General features: G+C 34.7%; 1 protein-coding gene across 1 annotated transcript in view; it reads left to right on the forward strand.

The window, feature by feature from the left end:
* NOL10 (nucleolar protein 10) overlaps window positions 1–23188 on the forward strand; it is a 57677-nt gene that overhangs the window by 20775 nt on the left and 13714 nt on the right. The window contains exons 13-16 of the mRNA XM_085309707.1: window positions 2355–2407; window positions 20318–20444; window positions 21946–22025; window positions 22147–22245. Coding sequence (XP_085165833.1) covers window positions 2355–2407; window positions 20318–20444; window positions 21946–22025; window positions 22147–22245 — 359 coding nt within the window. The remainder of the gene's footprint in view (window positions 1–2354; window positions 2408–20317; window positions 20445–21945; window positions 22026–22146; window positions 22246–23188) is intronic.

The raw sequence follows: 23188 nt of genomic DNA on the forward strand, positions 1-23188 counted from the left end.
TTTTATTTTAAAATCACAAAAGATAGCTGCTACTCTATGAATTGCAGCCCTTTTATACAACAAAATGTCTTTTGCATGTGCTGTAATGAAATACTTTAATGCTGCATTGTCAGAATTATTAAACAATAACAGAATGAAAACAGAAACTACGTTGAAACAAAATATTGTGAAATATTTGTGGTAAATTGTGGGTCTGTTTAATGCAGAAAACTTACTCTTGAATAAGTTGAATAGATGTGTTTCTCTTTTTAATAAATGGTTTCACCAACCAGCTTCATTGCTACTACCTTTCATGGGAAGCAAACCCTTGTGCGTCAGTAACCAAACTACATGATGACAAGGTTTATTACATCTCTTAAAGTAATTATGGGTCTCTTTTCTTAATCACACATGTACAGAACAGGGTTAGGGGGAGAAAARATTTGCCATTATTGAGTAGCCTTGACTCAGCTTCAGTTAAGTTGTAGAATATAAATGAAACCTAACAGCATTTTAGCAGCAGTGGATAAAAATCTATGCCTCATTTGTTTCAGTTATTTTAAAACTATTTAAAAGGAAAAGCAAAACMTTTTGCTTTCTCTAAAACTGCTTCTCTCATTTAATACTACTCATACTTGTATTTTTTTTAATCCCCTTAAATCAATAATAGCATATTTTATACCATTTTCCTCAGATGATCCTATTAAAATTTCTTCTCTGGAAAAAAAAAGTTTTCTCATTTATTTCCCTCTGAAGAATTTGCAAGTGATCAAGTAGACTGTTTTCTCTTTAATAATAGGTGGAAGACTCTCAAAGATAAGGCTTTCCTTTGTTGTCATCTTTGAAGCACCTGCAGAATTCATTTCTATCGTTTTGTCTCTCGTGATTTTTATTCAGTAAATGATGGAGAAATGCTTTTCTCTGGTGGTAGCAATGAGCATGCTGATACATTAAGGAAGCTCTTAATTCATGAAATATATTCTGTAATTTTTTTCTTAAACTGCCTGCAAACCTTTCCAGATTTGATTTTTAGCCTTAGTTTGCTGACTAAGCTTTCACAAATTTCTTGCTTTGCCAGGAAACCAAGTCCCCTTTTTACCAACATTGAGAGTCCAGCTGCATTGTATATTTTTAATAAAAGGATTAGGTAGGAAGGATTACCCCACCCAAGTTAATTGCGTTCCTCTAGTTGGGTGTAAATTATATTTCTACCCTCTGGGTGTGTGGTAATTGACCCCATTATTCATAGTCTCAGTAGCATGTATTACAGTACTTCTAGATCAGAAAGTTATCTAACTTGATTGCTCTTCTTCCTCTTCTTTTTCATGCTCCATCTTCTTGTAATACATGATGTTCAGCTACATAGGAAAGTCAAAATTGAGAAAAAACATAAAGTAYATGCCAAATGTCCTTACTATGTTCTTACGTAGAAAGAGTATTCCTTGTTTTGAACTTAACCTATGACAGTTCCAGTTTTCTGTGAATTCAGTGTTTCTACAGTAGTTTTTTTATATTAAAATATTTGCAATCATTACTCATAGCATTTCTGTAAGAATAAGTATTTCAAGTTTTGTTTGCCCTAGATTGTTAATAACACTGGTATTACTACATTTGAAGCCACAATATCCTGTCTCTCATTTTGTTATCCTTGATTTCCCAATTAAAAAAATATAGAAAGCTGTACGCCATGCTATAATTGATAASTTTGTTTAGAATATATGTTTATATTTGAAAACAAACCAAAACAAAACCAAAAAACCCTTGTATTATTAATACCAATTTATGTCCAGAGTTTTAAGTGCAATACTAACTGGATTTGTTCTAAGGAGTAATATGTGATGAACTATTTAAATTTGTCATGAAAACTGGCAGTCTGCAGGTGTCAGAACTTAGTGTTTCTTGAAGTAGTGATGGCCAGCTGTTAAGTTAGAGGACAAAAGGCATAAATATGTAGCAAATTAAGMTTCATTATTTGTATTGATGTCATATCTTTCCTTTCTTAGTGTATGAGGTAGCAACTTATTAGCTATTCCATGGCTCCATTAGCTATTCTATTGCAGATCCTGAATAGATATTGTATGAGTTACAGGTAATGTAATTTTACCCTTGCACCCTCAACATATGGAGGTTTTTTTCACACAAATACTCATATTTCCATTCTAATAATTATTTTTTGGCAGCAGTAAATTTTCTCCCCCCACTCCGTTTTCCTGGAAAGATAATGTAAGGCCAGCTTGTCTATAAAATGGATTTGGAATGAATGTATGAATCTACTTCATCTGAATTAAATGCCTCATATATGTATTTTTTTTTWWWAAAAAAAATAAAGTTATCCTCTTTTGACCAATATTTTTAATGTGGAAATCTCTTTTTAGGAATGCTAATGACTGCCAATGAAGCTCCTAAAATGAATATCTATTATATGCCAGTAAGTAATACAGATTAACTTTGGATTCTTCAGAATACTGATAAGCAAAGATATTGCTCTTTTAAACTGTCAATAGTTTGGTGCTTTTAAAGTTTTCATGTTGGAAAATGATTTCTGCAAATCCACATTTACATTCTCTGACTTCTCATGATAAAGAAGATAAAGCTATCCATAATTTATTCATATAATATATTATTGAAAACAGTCTTTAATCCTACCTTTTGTTACCAGTTCCAAAACTGCATAGTGGCAGTAGGAAATGCATGTGGAGCTTTGACAGAAGAAAATTGCTGCTTTTTGATCAGTTGATCAAAAAAGAATGATTTAAATAGAGACCATATAGTTTGTTGTCAAGATAGCTTTGYTTTGTTGTGAACAATTTTGTTAGTGTCTTTAGTATGTAATGTATACTGCAGTAGCCATGGCAGTTAATATTTTTTTTCTCTTGTGACAGAGAAATGTTATTGTGTGGCTTCAAGATTAGTTCTTAGCAGTGCTTTCTGCTCAATATCCTACTTGAATGAAAACCTTTCACTTGAGAAAACACTCACTTGGAAAGCTTAACTACACGTTCATCTCTGAGGCTTGATTTTAAGGAGACAATAGCAGCCATTCTTCTGATGTTCATATAGGGAATTGCACAGAAAAATACACCTATGGTTTTTGACTACACAGGGTATTCACTAGGATTTTTGGCCTTGAAAGATATAAATTCTTGGATGTGTATGAGAATGTTGCATGCAAAATAGTAGACTGAGCTGAAAATATGTATGCTTTTCCTTAAGGTTTTTTTTTTTTTTTTTTTTTTTTTTTTTTTTTTCACTTTCTGGACAGATTTTAAATCATAGTTAAAATGTTTTTCAAAATAAATTTTAAATTGGCAGCTAAGAAATCTTAATTCAGATAAATAATTTTTGTTTTGTTTCTTTTTTGTATTTTTTTTTCCTGTATAGTTTTGGCTTCACTTAAGACACATAGATACAGCAGTTCACGTTTTTCTCTGTGTAGTGTACACTATATACATGTAGTATATACRTGTCTACACAAAACTATGTCCCCCTGTAAACAGTTTTATAGTCTAGATTGTATTCACATGTATTGCTAGATTTTTGAATTTTAAAAATGTGCARATCTTAAGTTTTTGTGTGTGTGTGTGTCATGTATGTAAACTTTTTATCTGGAGATAAATTGACTTTGTATGCCATTTCTAACCACCTTAAATCTTATTATGGTAACTAGTGCAGTTACCTGCTTGGGTTACCAAAGGAGGAGAAAATAGGAAGAACAAATGTTTTTGCATTTACGGACAAATATTGTCTATAGTTAGAAATTGAACACSTTGTTTCTATTTACTTTGTCCTTTRTGAGATTTAAAGAGTAGCTCTCTGAGGTCTTTTKGSYKKYYTTTTWAWTWMTTGTTGGAGAAGACAGGCTTTTATACTTTGAAAGTCTGTACAATATTTAAAATTTGAATAGACTAGTTACTGAATTTAAATAATTCAGAGGAGAAAAAGCATTCCTGCCGTCACTAAGAGTAGGGTCCAGCTTTGCTCTGAAAATAATTTGTGTGTGCAGAGATTTTCTTGCGCGTGTAGGTGTGCATGATATATGAATTTTATAGCTATAGTACATTAGAGATGCGTATTCAACATTGCAAATTAGTCAAAAAATTGCTTGTCACCAGTAATCAATGTTTGTTAGAACTTGCTGTAGCCAGTATTGTTTTGAGTATTCTTGCATGTCTTCAAAGTTAACGTGAAACACTCTCTTAAAAATCTCACCATCATAGAATCCTCTGTGAATACTGAATTCATGTTTCTGAAGCCAAATATGTAATTTTTAGCTAATAWTAAACACTTTTGTAGTAGATTTCAAACCATACTTTATAGATATTAGCTGTGAATCTAGGTATTATTTAATAGTAGCTAGTATTCATGCAGAGAACAGGTCATTCCATTGAAAATCAACACAAGCCTGTCTTTCCTTAAACTACCCTCCTCTGTCACCTTTCTCTGATCTTGGTATCAAATATTTTAGTTACATGGATAACTGAGTCCACTTGCAGTTGTTTGAATTGTAGCTTTTTATGCTTTTTGTGTCCACAGTGGCACATGGACTTACAGATGGACCCCCACTTATATCTTTTTTAGCAATGTGAACTGCAAATGAGAATTTGGTTTGGGGAGACTGTTGGGTAGGAGAACTTGATTTGCTTTGATTTGTTCAAATCAAACATGCAATTTGAAAGCTACTGCCCAGACTAAATTTGCTATTTGAAATGAGCTAAACTTCTCCAGTTCGTCTCAGTGGCTTTGAGTTTGAGGATCCTGAACGTATCTTAAATATGGCTTGATTTTTTCAGCAATCTGTAGTTTATTTAAAAATGATATTTGCATGTGATATAAAAACATGGAGTACTCATTTTAGCCAATAGAACAGTTGAAGGGAGTGAGAAGAAATTAYTTTAAAATAGACACGAAAGTTTCATGATGTAGTAACTTGCCATTTTCCCTTGTCTGCCTTTTCACAGACAAGAATGAAAGGGCTGGTACAGTTGATACTGCATAATTGAAGGGTTTCTTATTGTATTTCCTAAAAATCGAGCATGTAGCTGACTAAATCTGTTTTTATTGACTGTTTTGGTTTTATTTTAATCTCTTTCCTAAATGAAGAAAATAGAGACATTATTTCAGCCTTAAACTATTCCATGGTGTTTGTTTTTATGAAAAACTCAATGTTGTTCATGTCTTAATGGAAAGATCAGTGTCTTGATCTTTAGGACTCTTTATTTGAGTTCAGAGATTCACACCTATCCTTTAGTTTGTGTGTCAGTAAATATTGAGACATGTTTTCTTGCTATCCTTGGAACACAAGAATAATTTCCTTGCACAGACTAAGATGAGTTTAGTTGTCTGGGTCTTTGGAAGAAAACTTTGAAAACTTAGCAATTTGCCATACTGTATGAACCCTTTTCATAGGCAAATTTTCTGGCTTTTTAAGAATTAGGATTCCGATTTTTCCAATAAATAATTTGATTTTCTGTTTGTTTGTTTATTTTGAGATAGACATTAATACTACTTAAGACATACCCACTGTTTTTGAGATGTTGACAAGAATTAAGTTGTTATCCTTGAATTCCACAACAGAATAAATGCCTGAGAGAAATGCTACTAATATAGTGGACAGTCTTGTTTCAGAGCTTTTGCAAGCAGTTTTGTATATCATAGCCAAATAGAATCCATTCAGCTGTCCCAGTCCTTTATTGCCCTGTAGTGCTAGTAATTATTCCAATTTTTTAAAAGCCTTAATTGGAACAACTACAAGAAACTGTCATGGTTATGGTCAAGGAAGATATTCCAGATATCTAATGTAGGCTGCTATGCTCTAGCCTTTCTTGTTAACAGACTGAAAAAAATATCATCAAAATAAGAGATACACAGAAGTAAAGTCTTACTGAGCAGGGGTATTTAACTATATGGATATGTGCAGACAGACCCAGAATCTTCTGTGCTTGATTCAAGTTGGCCAGACAGTGTAGGACTGTGCCCAGCCTAATATACACTGTCTCTCAGGAGGTTTTATTAGTGTGGGCACAGCACTATGCTAACAGCTGTATGGTTCTGAACTAGAACCGGCTTGTGTCCGGCCAGCTTGGAGTACAAGCTGACTGAGCTCCTGTCTGACTGAATCATCTATGTAGATGTGCCCATTCTCTCTATTTTTAATGCCAAAGCTAGGTTTTCTTTGCGAAACTCAAATTACTGGCTCTTGAACTTTGAGATTATAAAAAAGTTTGACAATGGATGTCATAATACTGTCTGTAAATGAAATGGCATGCTTCAGCTTTTATTGCAAAATTTTCTGCAAGTTATATATGACATTTAAGACTAGGGATGTCTTCAAGAACTATACTTTTCTTTTTTAAAAAAGAAAATTCAAAACAGTTGTGCCTTTTGTGTGCAGAGCTGTTAGTACACGGAAAAGGGAGGTGATTTTTGGTTTCCTAGAAAGGAWAGGCAGATTTGGTTTTAAATGGCTTTAAGAGTCCTTATGCAGGTACACAGTGCAAGGAATACATAAAAGCCAAGCTGAATCTGACYGTTAAGATAAAATGTTTGCTTTATATAGGTAACATCTTGAGTGGCTTAGTTTAGAGACTTGGTTTTGTTTTATTTTGTTGGGGCTTTAATAAGGGCAAGCACCTCTGACTGAAATTGGGCTGTTTGCCAGTAGTTTAATAGTTAACTTGCAGTTTATGCAAACATTTGGAACCTGCTTCTTGCCAGCTGGCTTCTGGGTACATCATTTTGATGTTTGCCTCAGGAAGGTTGAAATGAAAGTTGTGTGTGCCTTGGGATACTTTTCAGACTACTGACTCAGAAATGTAAGTTTGAGCCCTGGCCAAAGAGATGAAGAGAGGAAGGAGCTCCACTGACACAGTGGTCCATTGGACTGAGGTATAAAATAAGCCACGTTCTCTTAGATTTAGTCTAGACTGTCAGCTTCCATGACATACGATGTTTTCCTTTCAAATTGTACAGAATAAATTCCCAAAGCATCCAGGAGATAATTTAGGGGGAAAGCAAGGAGAACAGACATCATTTATCCTGAGTGTTTACTACTGGTTACATGAACATGTCTGATCTTAACATAGACATTTCCAGCCAGTTGTCTCCTTTATGGTACTTAAAACTTTGGGCTACATACTGAAACTGAAACTTGCTCTATTCATTAGGCTGTTAAAAGAAGAGAGCAATTAAGAATGTAATAATAATTGAGTGCAATATTCTGTTTCTGGATTTTTTTTACTTTCCTGCAGTCTTGGCAGAAAGCTCCCCATTGGGGCTAGAAGCAATGTACTTGTAGAGAAGATATTAAGTTCTTTAAGAAAAAATAAATCCCGGAGCGTCTCTGGCTTCTTTTCAGGTGGTTTTGAAAAATCATTTGATATCCTAGAACTCTCCTACCTAGTTCAGAGTTGTTGGAGTTGGAAATGTTTCAAGGGCAAATATTTCTTGCCCACTCAGTAATTCAGTTTCTCCAAGAATATCTCTATAATAGGTCTGGTTTCTAATACAATACCTACTTCAGATATGTGGATTCCTTTATTGCTAGAAATATTTATGAACTTTGTCTTCCTTAAATTGGGTGCCTTTTCAACCAACCGTTTTTCAAACTAACCATTCCTGATGCTTATTTCCGTTAATATATGCCATCTCAAGTGATCTCTCTCCCCTCTTTTTTTTTTTGAAGTCTTCTACTAATCTGATTACTTTGTATCATTGTCCTTTTTGCATATTCCTCAAAAGTACTTATTCTTAAAAAAAAGCGGTGCCAATTTTTCCTTAGTTACCTGAAAAAACATCATCGAAGATTAAGACACCAAATTCTRCTAGCTTGTATGTTTTCATTTAATGCATTGGATATTTGATGAAATAAATTTATAGAGGGAACTYGTACTGAAGTAGACGCGAGTGAAGGCAATTTTTTAATACTTTAGTTCATCCCCTTTATTTTTTGATACCAGTTTTGAACAGTTCTGGACTGTAAATTAAGGATGAATATGTTTTGGGTGGATTGTAGGCTTCCAGGTTAGCTGCTTCTAAATCTACTTGTTACTGACTTGAACAGTGTTGCTTTTACAGATAGAAAAAGCATTTATCTGAAAGAGTGGGGTTTTTTTCCCTTCTTTTTTTTTTCTTTTGTCAGTCCTGTAATTGACTGCTATCATTAGTTCTGTAAAAGGTGTTGTAATAATCATTCTGTCTATCATATACATTCTACATCCTGTCATTTTATCACTTAAAGATTCCCCCCCACACACTTTGTGGCATTCTGAACACTTAGCTCTGTGAGCATAGCATTTCAGAATAGTTTTATCAATCTAAGAGTTTCTCTGTCATTCTTTCATTTTAGAATCTACTCATTGTCTTTTTTTTCTCTCTTGAGTCTGTATATGGTGGAGATAAATTTTGACAAAACACCACTTCACATTGTACTTCATGCACTTAATGTTGTGAATGTTCATCTATCATTCAGATGCTTTATAGGTGCAGTTTGGGTTTGCAACAAGATTTTCTCATCTATTTTGGGGGTTCTGCATGGTAAAAGCTATAAAGCAAACAGTGCAGTTCTTGGTGTATTTGTCACTGGCATTTTGACAATAATAGAACAAATTGATGTTATTCTGCGAGATTTTGATTTCTTTCAGAATGTTTTTATATCTTCTAATTGATGATACTAGGTCATTTTGGAATTAGTGCTACCTCAACTGTTGTCTTGAAGATCATGTGATAAAGCTGAGTTTTTTTGAAGATGGTTGTTCAAATCCTTCAATATTCAACTCCTTCAACTTTCTTAGCTAGTCTTAGGTAAGATGGAAAGTCACCGTGAAACTGAATGTTTTGAAGAGAACGTTTTCTATCTTGAAATAATATATAGTGTAGAAAAATATTTTATTCCTTAGGAAAATTTGTAGTAAAAAATACTGTATTTTTATTGTAGTAAAAATACTGTAGTTATGACACAGAATGGTAACTGGTAAAAGCAACAGATTACTGTTGCTTATTTTGAGAACTATGGCTAGAAAGCAGAGATGTTACAAAGTAGCATATTATAATTGTTTTTCCAAAGACAGAAATGCTAAAAGAAAAATATTTCCATTAGTTAAAAAAAAAAAAAAAAAAAAAAAAAGTTCATCTTTGGCTTTTAAGCTAATTCTGAGTTTTTCATTCATTTTAAAACTGTTTTCCCTCCAGAACATGTTAATCATTTATGCATGAATTTGTGCAAACAGTATAAAATGGATGTCAGGTGAATGATACATTGCCTATCTTATAGTATTAAGTGTAGGAAAAAGGTTGTTTATCTTGACAAACAGAAATGTGAACTTCCTAGTTTTAACCTAAACACTTTCAAACTGAAATATAACACATTTGGTTTATTCCCAGCAAAGGATATCCTCCGTTTCCCATACACTGGTTCAGAGAAACTCTACCACTTCTCGTACATACACAGAAAGAAAGCACCAATGTGTGATAACCAGGAAACAATTTCTAATCTTCCTGTAAAACTTTTTTTAGATTTTTTTTTTTTGCTGATTATGTAGTAGTTCAATATCATGTATAAACTATTGAAACTGTATGAGTCCTGCTTATTGCTTTTGTGAATAATAATATGCTATACAAAACTGCTCTCAGTTTTTTTGAAGGATGATAGCACCATGCTGACAGTTACTTCCATACATGCTTCTTTATAGTTATCTGTAGATGGTCTGTCAGCTTGTAATAAGAATTTTTTTAACCTTTTTAATTAGAAAAGACTAAGCAYGTGAGAATTTTCTTTGTGAGGTAGTTTCAGTCAGATTTTGATTTCATTATGTTTCAGAAAATAGCAGCAGGTGACTCTTGTGACTTATCTGTGTTGTCATCTTCCTGTGTTGTGCTCATTAATGAGCTAGATGTGTTGTGAGTAATGACTATTTCCTACTATATATAAAATTTCTTTTAGCTAAAACTGTCCTCTGAAAAGAGTTGATTGGTTTATGTTGAAGATATCTTCATTGTCTAGAGGTGTTGGACATTCCCAAAAGTGTGCTGCCTCTGTGTGTTATCTCACAGTAGTTATAAAGCCTCCCAGACTAGTCATCCTCAAAGGTTTGCAAAAAGCAGTTGAACTCCCATGGTAGTGAGTTATTAGAAGCTCACATATTCTTAGATTTCCAGTAGAGTTTATCTGTTGCACAAAATAGCAGGAACAATTGGGTTTGGCATTTCTGGTACTTTTATATCTGTAGCATCCCTCAAATTTCCCTAAAACACAAGTCATGCTTTGAACTCCACTGCAGTGAATTTTGTTTTCTTCAACTTAATGATCTTCATAGTATAAAATCACTTGGCATCTGGTTTGTGTTGTGAGAGCCCTGTTGTTCCCAGTCACTTGAAAGTGCAAAAGGCAAGTCAGCACACAATGCAATAGTCGGAAAGTTTCCTGTACCATCAGAGAAATGGATAAGATGAATTGCTGGGATTTTCCTTTTTTGTCTTATTCTTGGTTTCCCTTGTTAGTATAGGTGGCAGTCAGAGGCACTCATATATATGCTAAAACTGATGTCCCTCTCAGTGCCCATATTCTTCTCATCTATTTCAGTATTGGAGGCTGTGTCCATTTTTTGCCCTTGTCCTTAGTATTGCAACAAATGTTACTGTATTTTAAGTTACAGATTCCTGACTTTGTCAGGGTAGTTCAAGGTTGGAGACGTTGGTGTTTTTTATTTTTCTGCCAGAACTTCCACTGTGTTCTGCCTGCTAAAGTTTTAAAATAGTGCTATTGAAGAAAAATTTCTTAAACTTCATATGAATATTGGCCATTTCGTTCTGAGCAGTAATAGGATTTACCACTTACAGGGGCTGCTACCTTCGTTGGAAGAGCAAGACACACAAAGAAACCAGAACTCAAAAATAAAATGAATAGATTGAGGGAAGGGAGAGATGAAAAAGTTGGCCGCCTTCATCCTTACATGCCCTTATACAGAAACCGAATACAGTGGTTACACGCAAATCCCCTTTAAGGTATTGGAGGTCATGAAAATGTTGTTACAATCCCTGAAATTATTAGATTGATGTTTTCTGTTCTCATAAGGCTACTTTGCATTAAAATGGCACAAGATATCCCCTGTGTAGAATCTCTTCCCTTTTGTGAGAAAGGCCAAGGCAATTATAGTCTCCCCCCTGTCAAGACTTTTTCTATCTCCCCTGTCATCACAATTCTAAATGGATGGGAGAGAATTGACGGATTTACCTTTTAAAGAATATTGTGATAATTTGTTTTTATTAGAGTTCATATAGGATCAAGAGGCAATGCAAGAGTTCAAGAGACAATGGGCAGAAATTGAAGCACAGAAAGTTCCACCTGAATGTGAGGGGGAGTTTCTTCMCTGTGAGAGTGACGGAGCACTGGCACAGGTTGCCCAGAGAGGTTGTGGAGTCTCCTTCTCTGGAGATCTTCAAGGCCTGCCTGGATGCAACCCTGTCTACCATGCTGTAGGTGACCCTGTTTGAGCAGGGGGAGTTGGACTAGATGATCTCCAGAGGTCCCTTCAAACATTACTGATTCTATGATTCTRTGATGTGGAGGGCATTCTTCATAGTAATCATTTTATTTCAAATTTGGCACTAGTACTAAATACTGCACTCTTTAAAAATATCTATTTTTTAGCAGAGAAATCTGAGAATATGGGAATTCATAGACTGAAAYGTTCTTTAAAATAGTGAAACTCAGGAAGAATTCTTGTGGGGAAGGGTGTAAAAACTAATTTACATATTACTAAAGTATTTTAAATCTGACAATTCACATATAACTTTAATTATTTTTAAAGTCACTTTCTTGCCTCTATTAGTATAACATTCTTATCTGCTGTGCAGTTTAATTGAGAGTGTCAGGATTCGGTGTGACAGTACTACTCAGCTGGTCCTTCTRCTGAAGGTGATGGCCCTATTCCTTTATTCTCCACCCATTCCTGCTTCTGGCAGAGCCAGCCTACCCCATTCCCTGGGAGTTTGTTGGACCCTCTGGTGTGCTGATTCAGTTGCCAAACCAGATAGGGGTGTTTATGATTGTTCGTTGAGGTAACTTGGCTTAGTGGAAGATCTTGTGAATACTGGAACCTTTGCAAAGCAATTGGTAARAGAACATAGTTAGATGTTGTAGAGAATGGGAGGTGTGGATGGCAAAAGTAAAATGGAACTTGTCAATAAGACCATACCTGATCTGCATTTTTCTTATCATGGATAATCAGCAGCTGTTCACAGGTAAATACATCTGAATACTTTCAGAGTCAAATCTTGACAAAAAGTTAAGATTTCTTTACATATTAAATGTGATAGTTTCAGTTCAACTTGTTACATTCATAGAATCAGTAAGGTTGGAAGGCACCTCTGGAAATCATCTAGTCCAACTCCCCCTGCTCAAACAGGGTCACCTAGAGCATGTTAGACAGGGTTGCATCCAGGCAGGCCTTGAAGAGCTTCAGAGAAGGAGACTCCACAACCTCTCTGGGCAACCTGTGCCAGTGCTCYGTCACTCTCACAGGGAAGAAATTCCCCCTCGCGGTCAGGTGAACTTTCTGTGCTTCAATTTCTGCCCATTACCTCTTGTCCTGTCACGTGGGACAACTGAAAAGAGTTTGTCCCCATCCCCTTGACACCCTCCCTTCAGATACTTGTACACAGTGATAAGATCCCCCCTCAGTCTTCTCTTCCCCAGGCTGAAGAGGCCCAGCTCTCACAGCCTTTCCTCATAGGGCAGATGCTCCAGCCCTCTGATCATTACAATTTTTTTTTTTTTAAGTAACTTGGAAAAGTGGCTGTAGCAGAAATGTTTTAAAAATTGCTACATTAGAATAAGGAAAGACTTTGAGGAACTTTTGATTCATTTCCAGCTRGTATTTGTGGGAAAGTGCTTGAAATACATTATGCTTGTAACATGTGCTTTGAGAGGTCATTCTCTTACCTCTTTTAGCTTCATTTGATCAACTGACTTGAAAGTAGTGAGTTCTTGCACTTCAARTTTCTTTATTTTTCTGACCTCAAATCCTCTCAACTCTGGTTGTCTAAAGAACTAAAATGAGTAAGGAGTTTAATAAGTGGAAAGACCCTTATAAATAGTGAATTGTGTTTAGCTTTTAAGTTTGTCCGCGTACCAGAACATCACAGGGATACTGATGAAAGCCTCAGACTCATTTACGCTTAATGTCACTGCTGAGAAGTTAGAGATGACTTGTGAGAAATCTCCATTTTTTTTTCTTCTGTACTGAGGAAGCAAATTATTCTGTTAATTTTATTTACAGTTTTAAGGAGTAACTCTTCTGTCTTTTCTGAAAAATTACTTGTTATTTCTATCCTGGAGGGCTTTTTTCCAAGACTGTGAGCCGCAGAACTGTTATCTTCCTCAAAAGATGACAACTTCACCAAGAAAACACTCGTAGTAAGTGAGAGCAGACATGTAATTGGTTAACTGAATAATTTATGTTAGATAGAAAAGCTATAAAGCCAAGAAGTTTAGAAGTAGAAAAAGAAGTACTTACTATCTGATAAATACCGGAGCAGAAAGATGTAAGAAGATACCTGCAAGTTTCTGCAGCATGTGTGGCTTTTTTGTTTGTTTGTTTAAATACTGGAAAGATCTTAATCAACTATTACCAAGGCAGAAATAATTAAGGCACAGCTTTTCCCTGTGCTCAGACTGGACACATGTTTTTTCAAGACCTCCTTCCTGCACTTGCTGGATGAAGTTTCCTACAGATTCTCTGATCCATGTTCAAGAGGCGTATTCTTTATATGCTAATTTGAGAATTTGGTGATTCCAGCTACTGCTTTTAAATAGTTCTTCCTCTTAGGGCATCGTACATATGGCTTGAAAATATATAAAACTGAGTTTCTTCAAGCCTCAAATTTGTCATGAAGTGAAATGAATGAAAACCAACCTTTCTGAGATTAGTGAATCTGCCAAAAACATCTGCATGTACTGGAGCTAGAGTTGGTTAGGGGGTTGTTTAGGGAGTTAGGGAGAGAATGAGCGCACACATGCCAATTGGTTTGTATATTTAAGTGAAATTTATGAGTGTTAAATGCAATGCTGTTATCAGTAGTATACTGAAAAAGAAGAATGTACAAGTCAGTCTGTCTTGGTCATAGTTGTACTCCAGTACTCTGTTTGATTGCAGTTAGTGTTAAGGTATCAAGTCTGCAAGATATAATGTAGAGTGAATGAAAGCATGAAATTGAAGAATGAAATTATATGGGAGATTCATATGGATTTTATTCCTAAAACTCARTTAAATGGGATTACTCATGAGATTAACAGGCTAGAATTGAAGTTGATTGTGGAGATTGTTTAGGGAAAAAGTAGATCCGAAAGGAATGGGGGAATAACATTCAAACTTGCAAATTGTTCTGAGTACATTAGTGACTAAGCGAAACATTCTGCATATGGAAAAATAACAAGGTAACATGATCCCAAGGCTCCTTTCTAACATAGCCTGATCTATTAGGCTCCTTCTGTGTTTCTGGTCAAGAACTTGAAGCTTAGAAACAAGAACAGAGAGCCAGTTTGTCATGTCAACAAGTTAGAAGTAACACATCTATTTTTCAGAGAGTTACCAGTTACACTGATGTAAATGCATCTGATGGAAACTTTTCAAATAATTTCATATTGAGATTAATTCTTTAATTCTTAAAATTAGAGAACAAAACATTAAAAACAGTACTCTTAAAATGAATAGTAATTAATTACTCATGTAATTGCATTAATTAAACTTGACTATGCAATTAGGGGGCTAATTATGTTGAAAACACAATTGTGTATTTCAACCACTGCCCACACTTAGGATCACCCAGTTGCTTCTCCTTATCCTCTCCTTAGGTGGCATAATTGAAGCTGAGAGTATGTATGCATAGGTATGGAACTGCCTTTACCAAAAAATGTGTCCTGTTAAAAGCTTAAAATGACTTGTAGTGTGCCATTTTAATTAAACCCCCTCCACACCCAAATGATGATTTTGTTCATTATTGTTTGTCTCCTACAAAGAATTTATTTTTGTCTTCTACAGATAGATATGTATGTGATGTCATTGGAGCTTTGCATGAAAAATGTTTATATAAAATTTGTTTAAACAAAAGTATAATCTAGAAAAGAATATCTTTTTTTTTTCCCTTCCTCCCTAATGGGAACAGGGGAATGGCGGAGCCTTCTTATCATGGAGTCCAGTCCCAATTTATCACAGACAATCAGACTGCATAATCTTTTTGGTGAATGTATCAGATCGCATCTTAAAATTATTTTTTTTTCTCATAATCTTCATTATAAGACTGTTCCAGATTTACATTCCTCTGATRCTTAGCTAACTTTTCTAATTTACAGTGTCAGTGTGATAACTTTGCTTGTGTTTGTTCTTGTGCAAGCAGTTTYACAGTCATTCTAATAGCCTTTCACAGTATGTATTACAGTTTATATTTGTATGTCTTGACTATTAYTACCTAGAGTTGTACAAGGTGTTTCAGCTTATTACTCCTATATCATAACAGTGCTCTTATATTTTACTRTTGTGTGATTTAATAGTATCAGTTATTTCTGTTCTTTCCAACTGATAATTGTTGGATATAAATTGAGCTCAATTTCTAGTATTTTAGTTTTTAAGGCAACTGTTTTTTGTTGTTATTTTTTGTTCTCTTTTTTTGGACAGGTTGTCATCATCAGATTTCATTGGCATTATCCTACTATATGTGACAATCGTTAGTGAAAATATTTAGTATGATGGTCCTTGAGTGTCACTTGAAACCTCCTTTCTGTGCAGTAATTTCTCTTTCAGCATAAACTTTCTCTTTAGCCAGTTCCTTCTTGGTATTRCAGTTATTAAAATCTCTCATCTTGACTAGTAATTGTACATGAGACACTCTATTCAGAGCTCTGTTGAAGTCCTTATAAATACATTATTTTTGTTTTAATCGGTATTATACAAATGTAGTGGCAGTGATTTTTTTTTTTAACTAAAATTATGCATTTTTGCTACCTTACAGTCTAACTTAAGGTCCATAGAGAATGCCACAACAAGCAATTTGAAAACTTGTGAGAGGAAATTTTACTTYTAAAATAATTGTGCAAGAGCAATGGTATAACATAGTTTCCTTTTTACTTGTTATCAGCTGTGTTACTATGGTATTGCACAGTATTGCCTTAYAGTGTTAACTCCTGTGAAACTGTACAGTGCTGTCTTGTGTCAAGCAGGCAGCTAATACTTCTGCTTTATAAAGCCTCTGGAAGCTCTTAAATATTTTTTTTTTTGAATCACGTTGTCCACGTTCATTAAGTTAGTCTTCCCTTCTAGAGCAATTCATGCAATTTAAACTGCAAATTCTGTTTAATTATTTTCTAATCTGATTTATGCTGTCTGTAAACATTTTAAATTTTTTTAATTATCAAAATAGACTAATAAAGGTTGGGAGGGGTTTCTGTTGTTTTGAGTCTTAATGTATGTTTGACATCTTTTTACAACTTATCAGTTGTTATTGTCTCATATGAAATCATCCAGGGGCTTAAAATTTAATGTTCTGAAAAATATATTTTGGAACCTCTTTTGGTTCTCAGAAGAAAGCAGAACTGTTCAATTCGCTCGTGTAGAATTGATCACTTAAACCTTCAAATAAATACTTAACAATATGCATCTTTATATGTATCAAAGTTGCTTAATTTTAATCTCTTGATATCTGACTGCTAAGCTGCTAAGCATCCTGAGCTTCTTGAAATTATTCCCAGAGTTACATGCTTAATATTTATTAAGATTAGACCTAGTCTTTCTATGGTTCAAATGACTCTATGAAGCTGACTGTCAAATTGTTGAATGGCTTTTAAAAGAACAAGTGCTGTCTAGTATTCCAGATTGAAGATAATGAACATCTGTTGTGGTTTGGAAATAATACCTAGTCTGTCCTGAAATTCCATTAATTTCAGGGGAAATATAGAGTGATGACAATATGATATATTCTACAGAAGTCCTCAGAAATTATGCATGATCTTTAAATCATAATAAATACAATGTATTTCAGAATTGTACCTTGTAGGATTTATGGTGATAGTAATTTAAATATCTTGTAAAACAGAACACACAACTGGATTTTGAAGTTATTTTAAGGTATTAAAAAAAAAAAATCTGTGTTTTCCTCTTCCTTTTCTATGACAGTTTGGCTTTGGCCATATGAGAAGCTGATCATCTGCATATTAGACTACTCATCATATTATTTTGTATTTTCTATGTCTGCAGTCAAAAAAAAAAAAGACGTTTCACTGTCTACTGACAAAGGTTTGGCATCAGTGGCATCATATTTGTAATATAAGGTGCATCTTTACTTTTTGTGCTTTGCGTAATACCAGTGATGTTTGGTATAACACTATAGTACTTCTAGTACTTCTTGGTACTTTTGGTCTGGTATTATACCATCTRGTATAACACTTCCCAGTGAGCCTAGTGACAGGACAAGAGGCAGCAGGCACAAATTAAAACATAGGAGATGCCATCTGAAAGTAAGAAAAAACATTTTTACTGTGAAAATAGTTGAATGCTGGAACAGGTTACTCAGCGAGGTTGTGGAGTCTCAGTCTTGGGAAACGATCAAAAGCCTGTGCAGCCTGCTGTAGGTGACCCTGCCTGAGCAGGGGGTTGGACTGGATAATCTCCAGAGGTCCTTGCCAACCTCAACAATTGTATCATTCTGTAATAATACATCCAAGGCAATGGCAAGAAATCCCTATTATCCATTGTAAATGGGAGGATTGCAGTGGGGAGCCTGTTTGGATCATAGGGATCTATGTAGTATCGCCTGTAGGGAGAAGAGCACCCTTCTCCTTGACTGGTCTGTGTCACATGACCAGGAGTGTGTGYCATGTGACCTGGCTGCCCCTGAGTCTTGTGATATAATGGCTGGACAGCTAGGAATAGGATGGGGCGTACCTGCCTTTTGATCTTGTCATAGGTATCATTTCCAGTCATTTAACAGGAGAGAGAACATAAAACAACCTACCAACTTGCTGTCAGCTGGATCCAGCCCACAGACTAGGGTTTTCTGTTCTATTTATAGGCAAAAGTATTTTTGTAGGCAGAAGCATTTTCAAAGAACAGTCTTTAATCAGAAATTAGTGGTGATTATTTCAATACATGATTATCCTATTGAAAATAGGATAATTATGAAAATAGCAAAAATGTTTTGATCACTGCTGATGGTATCTGACTTCTTTAATAAAAGAAATATTTGAAACAAAGTTTAAAGGTGTACTCRCTGAATAATGATTTTTCCACTAGCCCTATGTAACTTTTTAAAAAGTGACAAAAACTAATTTAATTTATCATTAATTTAGTAAAAATGAGAACAGTTAGTTTATAACTTATTCTTCCTGTGAATTCCAATGCATTTTTCTCCATTAGATATAGTAGAATTGTATGTTCTCAGTTTAAATTGACAAATAAATAAATCCTCAGTCTGTCCAGCTTCCTGGACGGACTGTCCTGTCTGCTTGTTTGTTTGTTTGTTTTGGTGAAGACTGAACAGCACACTAACATGATGTCTGTGTTGCCCGGTAGATACTCTGAGGTGAGCTGTGGGGCCTAGTTCTGTTCTGACCTGTGCTGCCATGCTTCCTTTGTATAGAAATCAGTGAACTGAGGGAGAATGTGCATACCTAAATCTTGTATTGAGACAAAGTAATCTGGATCATAAAGTATGCACACAGCTATACCCCCCTGCGCACACACACGTGCACACACCTACTCAAGCTAGTATCCTTACAAAATACTAAATTGCCCTCTGTGGACACAGCAATTTGAGCTGGCGCTGGTTCAACTGGCACTGGCTCTGCTTGTACTTGATTGCCTGGTGTCGACAAGTCCTCCRAACTCTGATATTTGTACCTAGCCACAGGAACATCAGAGCCTCTCTTTTCTGATGGTTGGTACTATTCCTGGGACGTCTATGTGTTGGYAGTAGATGAGAGAGGAACACAAAACTGCCATTAAAATGCAGTGGCATTTTRGTTCTGTAAATAAATGCATTTCCAGGAGAAGGAAATTTCTTGCTTGAGTTTTTTTCTTGTTCTATCTGGTTTTATTTGCCTTTTTTTATTTTAAAATTTCTTCCTTTCACCGTAGCCTTAATGTTCTGTTTTAATGCGTGCAGCAAAACTCCAAAGGTATCCTAAAATAGGTAGGCAGTCAGTTTCAATAGGCTGTGAGAGAGGGAAAGAAAGTAATAATGTTTACACAAACATCTATGTAGGATTTTCCTTTTTGTCACATTATATGAGAAATCTGAATAATGGTTGACATACCTATTTTTTCCTGGTATTCTGTCACTGCTTTTTTCTGCTTATCTCCTTTCTCCTTTATTTTCTATGACCTGATCTTCCAGTTTACTCCACAGATTATATTGAATTATCAACTCTTGAGCTTCTAAGTGTTTCATGACAGATTATGTGCCATAGAGCGTCTATTCTCAGTGCCAGGTTTTGAGTACAGGGATATTTAGAACACTGTGTGGAGCTTCAGTTTAAAAGCAGATAAACTCTTTTCCCTTATTTCTGAGTCTTCTGCTTTAGTTGTCCATTTAAAGATTTATACCAAACAAAATCATACCTGGGAATTACATCGAGTATTTGGAGTGGCCTGATTTTTAATGAGTAATGTGTACTTTGTAAATCTTGAACAGATAACATCACAGAAGTGAAAGGGAAGAAAAAGGTTTATTGAAGTGATAGAGATCTTCACATAATGTGTCAGCAAGATGAAATGAAGGGGAACTTTAATTGGAATAGACATGAGTTAAAGATTCTCTAATCTCATTTCTAACAATCTTCAGCAGGCAAATTTGATTCTAAGAGAAGTTTTATTTAGTTAGTAAACAACCTCTTTTTCTAAAAGAAGCACAGTTTTATCCAAAATCAGAGTACAGGTAAACTTAAAAGATCGTCTCCCCACCCCAATCATGTTTTAATTGTCTTGTAAGGAAATGTGATTTCTTAGTGATTTCTTGAATAGCATGAAAAACTTGTACATGTTATATAGTTTCTGCATTCTTGTTAACATTAATAAATTAATAAGACCATGACCACTTGAAACAGTTAAACATGAAACCTCTATATTGTTGGCCTCAAATAAATGATCTATATTAAAACAAATGTTATGTAATTTACAGTACTTTATTGGTAATGCAAGCAGTAGGTTTAATTGCGTTTTCTAACTGCTCTTGTTCTTAAGGTACCTTTGTTTTCAGAGGGATTTGTTTATATTACCACCCAGTAACTGAGAGCCTAGCCGTAGTTTTCTGTGTGTAAGATATACAACTTTGTAACTTTATTTCATATTTACAGGTTTTAGGACCTGCCCCAAAGTGGTGTTCCTTCTTGGACAACCTGACTGAAGAGCTGGAAGAGAATCCAGAGAGCACAGTTTATGATGATTACAAATTTGTTACCAGAAAAGACCTTGAAAATTTAGGTAAAACACTTGAATCTCCTCTTTGATTGGCTTCTTTATTCAGTTTTAGATCATTTATGTGTGTAGGTTTGTAATTCAGATGTGACACATGAATAAGCAACATGGAGGACTGTTAGAAATCTGCTGGCGATAGTTTCTGCCAAACTTCTTGGTTATTAATATACCAGCCTGATGGCTTTATGTTCTGTAGTTCATGCCCAGTGTAACAGCACGTGTTTGTGTTTCTCAGATTTTGATCCCAAGGAGAAGATTAATATTTGCTGATATAATATGTCTAGGAATCTGTGTGTGTGCTTTCATGCACTCAGTGGAAGGAACACGAAAAGTTCATTTAGCTTTCAAAATATTTTTTAGGTTCCCTAATAGTATGTTGGAATGCATAGCAAAATTAGAAAAAGATTCACCTGCAAAAAGATATCTTCATTAAATGTAATATTTCCCTTCAGGAAATAGAAATCATTCTAGGGCCAATAGAAACACAGTTTTAATGTGTATGATACTAGAGTACTGAAAATAATTTAGCAGAGGAAGTATGTATCACTCAGACCAGTTAGTCCTTGTTATATATTGTGATTTTGCAATGCTTTACTCCAAGTTACTTTAAATTTCTTTACCTCTGAATAAAATGCTACTTTATGGCAATTGACTTAGTCCTGATAGGAGGCCATACAAGGAGAAGGTCCTCCAAAGCACCTGCATGTTAAACRTTGTTCTAAAGTAAGTGGTCTGAATGTAGCCCGCAGATCCTTATTTGAAAGTGGAAGGATTAAGGTATTGTGGTATTACCTAGAAGATTGACTCCTGGAGACGGTTAAAACTTTTTGGGAAAGGACTTTGCTTTCTGAAGTGTACAGAGATATCTCACTTTTTTAGTGAAGTTTGTTGATTCTTAATTTCTACAGATCTGGGGTCTGCAGAGGAGATTTTGTTATGAAAAGCTTCTCTTAGTTTTGGAATTTTGTGGCGATACGTGGAACAAAAATCTGAGAGCATTTAAGTATTTTCATTCTGACTTAGGTTAGGGCCTAGGGTGACAGTTTTATGATCTGATGCGGTATTTCTTTCAGCATGTTGATTCTTCAAAGATAGTGACCCAAGGCCAAACTCTTTAATTAAAAACATCTCTATACCACACTAAAAAAAGCGAAAGTCAAATGTGTATGGACTTTCAAAAAAATTTTTCTCAGATTTTTTCCTTTTAAACTTTCTTAAGAGTTTAGTGCATGTGGACAGCTTTAAAAGATGCACAGTAGTATTATGAAAGGAAAAAGCACTGTATTGCTCTAAAATAGCTCATATTTCTTGCTGACCTAACTGATTTTTTGTGGTTTTACTTAGTCTTTATGTAATAGATGTGACTATTGGAGAGACTGATGTGTTGTGCTGGCAGTGCTTGTCTGTTTTGAACAGAGTAAGTGAAGTGACTTGCTTGGAATAAGAATTCTTTATATATCAAAGTTCTTTGAGATCTTTTCTTTTTTTTTTTTTTTTTTTTAATCAGGCCTTGCTCATCTCATTGGATCATCGTTACTCAGAGCATATATGCATGGCTTTTTTATGGACATAAGACTTTATCATAAGGTAAGTAAGGCTAATTCTTTAAAATTTTTGCTCATAATGATAAAATAGTTGTGCTATTTTTTTTTCTGAGTAGAGGGCTGTCTCTTGCGTTAACAGTATTTCTTCTTCTGTCTGATTAAAGGCAAAAATGATGGCCAACCCATTTGCTTACGAAGAGTACAGAAGAGAGAAAATAAGACAGAAAATAGAAGAAACACGTGCACAGAGAGTTCAACTAAAGGTAAATCCTATTTCCAATGAGTGAGCCTCTGGAGAAAACTATTCATAAAGCATAATATGTTCTTCAGTATGTCTCAGAGATGTAATTGCTGGGGTTTGATTCTGTTTATCATCAAAGATGCAAAATAAAGTTAATTTTTTTTTTAATAGATTCATAAAATTTCCATGCAGATGAATCCTGTGAATGAGAAAAGGTGATATTAAACAATAAGGAATATCTCTCACCTCATTTGGGAGTTGAGCAGATAGCCCAGTGATGAAACTTAGAGTTTCTACTTCTGTCATTAAGCCAAATGACTTATATCTTTCAGAGTATTCTATTTTAATGCGTGCGCGCACGSTCTCTCTCTGTATATATATAAAAATACTGTGGGGCTCTATGTTTCTCCCCAGTAGCTTTCTAAATTAAAGTTGTTCGGTATGAAAGCATTTATTTTTCCTTATAAAGTACCAAACCTAATACCTTACAAAGAAAGAACAATATGGAAGAAGCTCTGTGTAAATTTTATCTAAACCTTATAGCACTTGGAAATGTCAAAAATGAACCAAGGAGCTCTTTCAGTAATGGCTGTAATAATGGATAGGAACTATTTTTTTTTTCTTAGTACGATGTGCTTTCAGTCTCATACTAAAATGTTTGAGTGTATTTTTTGTTTATCTTGAGTAAGATCRCTGTTACGAGGACTCTCCTTTTTTCTTAATCCAATAGGTAACAATCTAATAAAGAGCTAATAAATGTAATGCTGGTTTTGTAGGAAACACTTAGTCTGTTAAAATAGCATGCAAAGTTTCATTCTAACCAGGTAAGTTTAGTTTTTTACTTTGATCCAGAGTGAGTGTTATATAGTGTAAAAGACAAAATATGCTTTGGAGGTAAAACTCATGAATGAGTAGATTCATGCAGATCTTTTTGTGCATGGAAGAATAATTTATTGATTAATTGC

The sequence above is a fragment of the Rhea americana genome, unplaced genomic scaffold, assembly GCF_003343005.1.
Source record: "Rhea americana isolate MKP2758 unplaced genomic scaffold, rheAme1 scaffold_300, whole genome shotgun sequence".
NCBI lineage: Eukaryota > Metazoa > Chordata > Aves > Rheiformes > Rheidae > Rhea > Rhea americana.